General features: G+C 35.6%; 1 protein-coding gene across 2 annotated transcripts; it reads left to right on the top strand.

Annotated features, from left to right (window-relative positions):
- The first annotated feature begins 100 nt into the window (after positions 1 to 100).
- Positions 101 to 5,659, top strand: LOC131535235 (ribonuclease inhibitor-like). 2 transcript variants are annotated; one of them, XM_058768186.1, is made up of 6 exons: positions 1,471 to 1,637; positions 1,981 to 2,050; positions 3,184 to 3,354; positions 3,443 to 3,616; positions 4,570 to 4,743; positions 5,524 to 5,659. In XM_058768186.1, exons 3-6 carry the CDS (start codon positions 3,200 to 3,202, stop codon positions 5,627 to 5,629), a joined length of 609 nt encoding a protein of 202 aa, XP_058624169.1. In that variant the 5' UTR covers positions 1,471 to 1,637; positions 1,981 to 2,050; positions 3,184 to 3,199; the 3' UTR covers positions 5,630 to 5,659. The 2 variants fall into 2 exon arrangements, with proteins under 2 accessions (XP_058624170.1, XP_058624169.1); XM_058768187.1 differs by lacking the exons at positions 1,471 to 1,637; positions 1,981 to 2,050 and adding an exon at positions 101 to 591.
- The last annotated feature ends 2,380 nt before the right edge of the window (positions 5,660 to 8,039 follow it).

Here is an 8,039-nt window from a genome sequence, read left to right on the forward strand (position 1 = left end):
AAAATATGATCACAAAATGTTGTATTTGTTGACTGTAAACTACAATCTTAAAATGTCTTGAAGTAAATTCTGATTTATGAACAGAATTGTCGTGATTTGTTACATTTTAAATTAAATTTTTACATTTTTAATGTGATTTTAAAGTGGTTCTATAGTTGATTCTGTATCTTAATTACATTAAAAATCACAAACCTTTGTTGTTGTTTTTTTGTTTTTTGTTTTTTTTTGGTCTGACTAAAGATTCTCCAGACTTGAAATGTAACTAGTATCCTCAAATCCTAGTTTTAGTTTATGGCTGTATAATTATTTATTTGTTTTCAGGTTTTAGCAACATTTTATTTATAGGACTGTATGGTGTTTACTCATGATTAATTTAACTCACACATGAACATAATGTGTCTTTTCTCTTTCTTTCTTCAGTCTGTGTAGATGCAGTATTACAGAGGAACAGTGTCTCATCCTGACTTCAGCTCTGAAATCAAACCCATCACACCTGAGAGAACTGAACCTGAGCAGGAATCAAATAAATACAGGAGTGAATCACTTGTGTGACGTACTGAAGGATCCACACTGTAAACTGGAGAGATTGAAGTCAGTAACATTCACATACAAGAATCAAAAGTGTTTTATTTAAAACCTGTTAACCCGCAGGCGGGCCGGAAGGGCGTGGCTAGGCGTGTCTGCGCTATTAATTACCATGGTTTTAGAACAATATCCAATCAATTATCATAAACTATATATCATTTGAAAGCTAAAACACTCAAGATTGATGTTCTGAGCTTGTTTTTGAAATCAATGCACCAGAGAGGAAAGGGTTAACATAAATGCTGAAGGACCGGCCATTTAAACTTGTACAAAGTGAACGGCAGTACTTACGTTTCATCGCTTATAGCTCTGGACAGCTCGGACTAATCCAAGAAACACCAGCGTAACATTTCAAGAGAAGGGTCCACTCTTCAAAATACATCCCACTTTTTAATCCAAAACAACGAAAAAATAGGGGAAAAAACGAAAGATCCTCCTTTGTTTACATGGGCGATTCGAGTTATAGTTATCGATAGCGTCCGTTTTCGAAGAAATATCGATTCTAATTCGTGTTCTAGCTTTCAAACACCGTCTATATCAGGTAGAATAGTTTCTTCCGAGTAAAAAGAGCCCTCCCTCGTCTCTCTCCTTCAATCACAGGCGATGTTATAACCCTGAACAGACAGCGAGTCATTGACTGGTTCAGCGAGCTGTCAATCTGCGCCCATCAGAAATGGGGTGTTTGAAGCCAGCCAATGCCTAGCCAGCACAGTTTTGATGGATGGAAGTGTTAGCCAACCATAAGGACGTGTACAATGATTGACAGTTTGCATAGTTTGCGTAACCATGTTTACAGAATAGCTCTGCGCAAAGTTCGTGTGCATTCGTGCGCTCTCGGTTTACGCACGTGGCGTAGCACAGAGCGGAGTGTTTATCAGCGAGCAGATGCTCTCGAAGCTTGCATCTGAAGCTCTCCATCACGGATCGACGACTTTAGAAGTGTTTTTGTGGTGTTTGATGGTGTTTTGGAGGACGTGATGACAAACATACGGCGAGAAGAGCACCAGAAAGACACGCAAGAGATGCATGACAGGCGGAGATAGCATTAGCACGTAAGTTTCAACACCGTTCTCTTGAATGTTTATGTATGTTTGTCATGTATTTGCAGCTTTTGTTTCATGTTAGCTGTTTTAGATTCTAAAAATGACAACGGAGAGGGATAATATGAGGGGACTACATGAGTTATGTACGCGTGTGTATGTTTGTGGGTATGTAGAGAGTGTGTGTGTGTGTGTGTGTGTGTGTGTGTGTGTGTGTGTGTGTGTGAGAGAGAGAGAGAGAGAGAGTGAGTCAGTGTGTCTGTGTGTGTGTACAACATGTAAACAATGTTGAAAGTTTGATTTGTTTTGCTTACACACTTTCTCACTCTTTCTCTCTCCTTTTCCTGTCTTTCAGTGGGTTTGGTGCATCCAGTTGGTCAGAGAACAAACCTATTTAGTGGCTGCCTTGAGTGTCTTCCTACACAGTAAATACTATAAACAGTTGTTTTAGTTTTTCAGTAACATTATTTATGTATTACTATATTAGTAATATAGTAATATTAATAATATTTAGCAGACCATTTATTTATTTTATTTTTTTATAAATTACAAATGTTGTAAAATCATTTTTTGTGTTTTCATTAGTTCAAAAATGATCAAATCTGTTTTGGTTCACTGTTTTCATTATTACAATTGTTCAAAATAAAGACTGTTTAGTACAAATTCTGAAATAGTTTTGTGTTTTTATGTGGTTTTATTGGTAGAGCAGTTCTGAATTATACATATATGTAGTATGCAGTGTCATATGGAGTCTCTAAATAGCCTTTTTGAGAGGATTCCTAGACTTTTCTTGAAATAAAAGATCCAAATGACTTTTCCAAAGCTTTTCTTGAAATGAAATACCATAAAAATTTAGTTTCTGTAAGTTTTTACCTAAAAAAAAAAGTGTTTTATTTCAGGAAAAATTTAGGCGTTTTTTTCAAAAATGCCATTTGGAGACCTGGTAACCATATGACCAAAGAGTCAGCACTACACATGCTGTTCAGAAATAGTTTTTTATTGTGTGTTTTGGTGGGCAGAGTAGTACTGAATTGATATACATGTATTTATTATGTAGTTTTGACTCATTTGGTCATTTGGTTACCATGTGTCCATTTGGAGTCTCCAAATGGCCTTTTTGAAAGGACGCCTAGACTTTTTTTAAATAAAAGCTTACAGAATCTACATTTTTGGGAGTATCATCCTCAAATTTGAATCAAAACATGGTCAGATATTCAGCTTTATCCTTATGGTGTTTTCAGGCCCTTGGCATCAAAGCCCCATCCATTTTTCCCTTAGTGAATTTCATTAAAAGATATCAGTCACTTTCATGTATATTTTACCTTGTTTTACTCTGTTGCTATACTAATTTTGAGTTATTATGACTCTAGAGTAACAAAGGTTCAAGTGTCTAGTTTCAAACAATACCATATTTTTAAATATAGACCTTAGGGTTCAAGAGCTACAGACATTTTTATTTGGTAATGTCGTTTTTCACAAAATGCTCAAAAATAGGGGCGCAGGTTAAGAGGTTAAATGAAACAGAATGAAGTGTGACTTCTCATTTCTCTCAATGTAGGTTAAGTGACTGTCAAATGACAGATGAAGTTTGTTCTGCTGTGACTTCAGCTCTGAAATCAAACCCATCACACCTGAGAGAACTGAACCTGAGCAGGAATCAAATAAATACAGGAGTGAATCACTTGTGTGACGTACTGAAGGATTCACACTGTAAACTGGAGAGATTGAAGTCAGTAACATTCACATACAAGAATAAAAAGTGTTTTATTTAAATGAAACAGAATGAAGTGTGACTTTTCTCAATTCTCTCAATGTAGGTTAAGTGACTGTCAAATGACAGATGAAGTTTGTTCTGCTGTGACTTCAGCTCTGAAATCAAACCCATCACACCTGAGAGAACTGGAGCTGAGCTGGAATAAACTAGGAGACTCTGGAGTGAAACACCTCAGTGATCTACTGATGAACACACAATGCAAGCTGGAGAAACTCGAGTTAGTATCATTATACTCTACAGCAGTTACAGTGAGATTAAAGATTACTGTTTTCTTTCAGAAGGTCACTATGAAATTAAAGTTGACAGTTATTTTTTTTTATGGAATATTGCAGTGCTTAAATGATTTATATGCGCATATAATGTATTTCTAATTCATGTGCGCTCCTGATCTTTCATCTAAATAACTTTCCTTCTGCCTCACAACAACATATCTTCTCTCCTCTGATGATGGAGCAGGAAAATCTGTCAATCACCGGAGATCACAGGAATAACAAACGACAGCAATCCAATTAATTGTTAATGGACCAAATTAAATCCTGCCATACTTTTATTTTTATTTTACTTTTTTCTCGCATTCATTTGGACATACTATACAATAAAGAATGACAATAGCAAAAAAAAAAAAATGTTTATTGATGATAAAGTGGGGTACATCAGAGCTAAACTTAAGTATTTGTATCAATACCGTGGGGGGTAAAGGCCCCTCTTGCCACCTCATACATTTATAAGATTTTTAAACAAAATAAACAACTTGAATGATTTATTTTCACACAAAATCTGTTGCTCCATTAATGTTTCAAAACAAAGTATATATTTTTTATTTTTCTGCAATTACACATTTTAGGCACAGTGAGTAGCACATTTATTCTTAAGGTGGGCCTTTAGCCCCGTTGTACCTTACTCTTAAAATGTCTTTAGGTAAATTATAATTCAGAAACACAATTTTCATGATTTCTCACACTTAAACTCAGTTTTCACATTTTGATGTTATTTCATAAGTAGTTCTGTAGTTGATCCTATATCTTAATCTACTTTTTGTTTATGGTCATATAATAAGGTTTTTGGCAATGTTTTTTTAATTATTGGACAGTATGGTGTTAACACATGATGAATTACTCGCACATGAACATAACATGTCTGAATCATTGTCTTTTCTCTTTCTGTCTTCAGTCTGTGTAGATGCAGTATTACAGAGAAACAGTGTCTCATCCTGACTTCAGCTCTGAAATCAAACCCATCACACCTGAGAGAACTGGACCTGACCTGGAATAAACTCGGAGACTCTGGAGTGAAAAACCTCAGTGATCTACTGATGAACACACAATGCAAGCTGGAGAAACTAGAGTTAGTATCATTATACTCTACAGCAGTTACAGTGAGATTAAAGTTAACTGTTTAGTTTCTTAAAATCACAAAATCAAAATCGATAATATTTTGGTGCTTATTATAATTGATTTAACTGGGTACATCATTTATTTCCAAAAATGAATGTACCCTTGTGATCTTTAATGAATAACTGTTCCTTTCCCTCACAAAAACATCTCTTCTCTCGTCTGATGATGTGAAGGTGAGAAAACTTGTCAGTCACATGAGATCACAGCAATAACAAACAACAATTATCCAGCTTTTCATCAAAAATGAATTCCTGACCTGCATTTTTTTTTTTCAAAAAGCTGTTTCACTCAGACATGCATCAGAATAAGAACAAAATATGATCACAAAATGTTGTATTTGTTGACTGTAAACTACAATCTTAAAATGTCTGGAAGTAAATTTTGATTTATGAACAGAATTTTCTTGATTTGTTACATTAAAATAACATTAAAAAAATTAAAAATTGAATTTAAAAGTGGGTCTATAGTTGATCCTGTATTTTAATTACATTACAAATCACAAACCTTTTTTTTGGTCTGACTAAAGGTTCTCCAGACTTGAAATGTCACTAGTATCCTCAAATCCTAGATTTGTTTTTGTTTTCATGGTTGTATATTTATTTACTTATATTATTTTCAGGTTTTAGCAACATTTTATTTATTGCACTGTATGGTGTTAACACGCAATGCATTACTCTCACATGAACTTTACACTTGTCTGATTCATTGTCTTTTCTCTTTCTGTCTTCAGTCTGTGTAGATGCAGTATTACAGAGAAACAGTGTCTCATCCTGACTTCAGCTCTGAAATCAAACCCATCACACCTGAGAGAACTGAACCTGAGCGGAATCAAATAAATACAGGAGTGAATCACTTATGTGACGTACTGAAGGATTCACACTGTAAACTGGAGAGATTGAAGTCAGTAACATTCACATACAAGAATAAAATGATTAAAATCACTTCAACAGTTTAAACCAAAACACTTTATACTCAATATCTCATGATAAGTCTGAGTTCACATTATATTTGTGTAAAATTCTTCATCTTAATGATTTGTTTGTAAGATGATCTCTCTTCCTCTGTGTCTTTTTCTAGTCTTCATGACTGTGGCATTACAGATGTTTCTTCTTTAACTCAGTCTTTGACAAACACAAAAGCACTGCAGTTTATAAAAGAGCTTGATCTGAGACGCAATAAAATAGGAGACTCAAAGCAGCAGCTCATTGATGTGCTACGAGACTCAAACTGTGAACTGAGGTGAGTAAACATTACTTTCTGATATTAAAGAGATCTTCTGTTACCTCTGATATATGAACACATTAACTTTCAAATATTTGTGAAAAGTTTATAATTATCATCAAGCTTTATTTCAAAGGGTTTGTGTCAGAATGAAATGTAAAGTTGATAAAAATGTTTAACACAAAGGAGGAAAGAGAACAAAAGCACACTGTCACAGCTTTATACAGCAACAGCTGCTTTATTAATTACATCAGTAATAGTGAAACATCCGGCTGGATGTGCATTATCCCACTTATTATATGCTTTATTGCCACATAAGTGAATAATTAGACGCAAAGCCTCTGCAAAGAAAAACAGTTCCTAACAAACGGCTGTGAACCTGGAAGTTCAGACAAGACTGTTATACATAAGTATAAAAATATACAAAGTTATACATAATTTCCATCACCGAGTTCAAGATAAATCATTTCATACTGGAGCTGCTAGTTTCAAATGATTATTAAACAGCAGCACAAACTACACAAAAGCAGCAGTTCTTCCAGTGCACTCAGTGTCCAAATTCACTCGTTTTCATTCAGTCCTTCAACTGATCTGTATTAGTGTCCTAATGTAGGGAATAGTGAATGAGGGTATAGGGGGTGAATTTAGATTCAGCTAAAACACTTCGTCAGTTAGCAACAACTTTAACAACAAGACACACTTTTAACAATGTCTCTGCAAGCCTGCTATTAACAAGAATCTCCTCCGGTTTGGTTTGACGGTAAATACAGTCAGTAACTGAGGCACAAGCTAATAGCAGTTGTGTTTGAATGAAACGAGTGAGAGCGCGGCAGTGTGATACGAGAGAAGTGAAAGAAACGCCGGACTCAAATACCATATGACTGTGTGTTATTCTGCATAGCTAATGATAACACACCTAATGAATAACACACCTCAGACTGTCACAACTGACCAATCAGAATCCAGTATTCCAGTAGCTGTGCAATAATTTCAGTTATTTACTGAGAATAATACAAACATGTTTAAACTAGAGGACAAACAGCTTTAACTAGTGGAACATTTAACTGAAAGCTTTTTGTTTTAAGGCAAAATCACATTTGTATTTGTTCCTTGTCGTTTATTATATTTGACGTATGCGTTTCTCTTTATATTGACTCAGTAGAGAGACAAACAGAATGCAGTTCATGTTCTAAGTGTATTCTATTTAAAACACAAATACTGTTTTATAAATACGTATAAATGAGGTATAGTCAGTAATTAATGTGATTACAGGATTTTAATGTAACTTTTTACTCAAAAAAAAAAAAACAACCTGTGATTGAATTATAGTAACTAATTTGTACTTTTTTCCACTGAACTCTGATTATCTTCTCTTCTGTTCAACATTACAGTGTAGATACAGATCCATCACCAGAAGATGATAAATGCTGTATATCATAATTTGAAGTCATCTTGAGAGGAGCAGTAAACATCAGGTGAGGACAGAACACCATGCCTGGAACGTTTGTGGAGCTGCCTGAACCTGTAGCCTATCAGGCTTTCGGACAAGAGGTCAATCGATTTGGCGCTTCTATATGTACTAGAATCTTTGTATTTTCAGATTCCGGTTGGAGGTTGGGTCCTCCGATTTTTGCTGTTTGGCTCACTTTTGCCTTTGGAAATTAGGAAGTTTGCCTTCAGTGACCACGCTCTCTCTCTCTCTCTCTCTCTCTCTCTTGCCACAGATGGAAGCGGAACTTTAACTCCGGGTTTTGATTGTGCATGTTATCGGCCTGCTCTGCTTGTTCAAACTGTGTTCCACAGCAACAGGCATGGCTAAAACAAACAAAGGACACTCTAAGCCAGGGTGTCCAAACTCTGTCCTGGAGGGCCACTGTCCTGTAGTGTTTCGCTTTAACCAGCTCCAAAGACCCGCCTGGAAGGTTCTAGTCTGCCTGGTCAGACCTTGATTAGCTGATTCAGGTGTGTCTTCAGCCCGGCTAGCTCAGTCGGTAGAGCATGAGACTCTTAATCTCAGGGTCGTGG

Source organism: Onychostoma macrolepis, unplaced genomic scaffold (assembly GCF_012432095.1).
Source record: "Onychostoma macrolepis isolate SWU-2019 unplaced genomic scaffold, ASM1243209v1 Scaffold195, whole genome shotgun sequence".
Taxonomy (NCBI): domain Eukaryota; kingdom Metazoa; phylum Chordata; class Actinopteri; order Cypriniformes; family Cyprinidae; genus Onychostoma; species Onychostoma macrolepis.

What these genes read in the sequence shown, in the direction of transcription:
- LOC131535235 (XM_058768187.1), top strand. Translation starts at nt 3,200, where the DNA reads ATGACAGATGAAGTTTGTTCTGCTGTGACTTCAGCTCTGAAATCAAAC. An exon ending in TGCAAGCTGGAGAAACTCGA is followed by an intron (nt 3,617 to 4,569) that starts GTTAGTATCATT and finishes TTCTGTCTTCAG; the next exon opens with TCTGTGTAGATGCAGTATTA. An exon ending in TGCAAGCTGGAGAAACTAGA is followed by an intron (nt 4,744 to 5,523) that starts GTTAGTATCATT and finishes TTCTGTCTTCAG; the next exon opens with TCTGTGTAGATGCAGTATTA.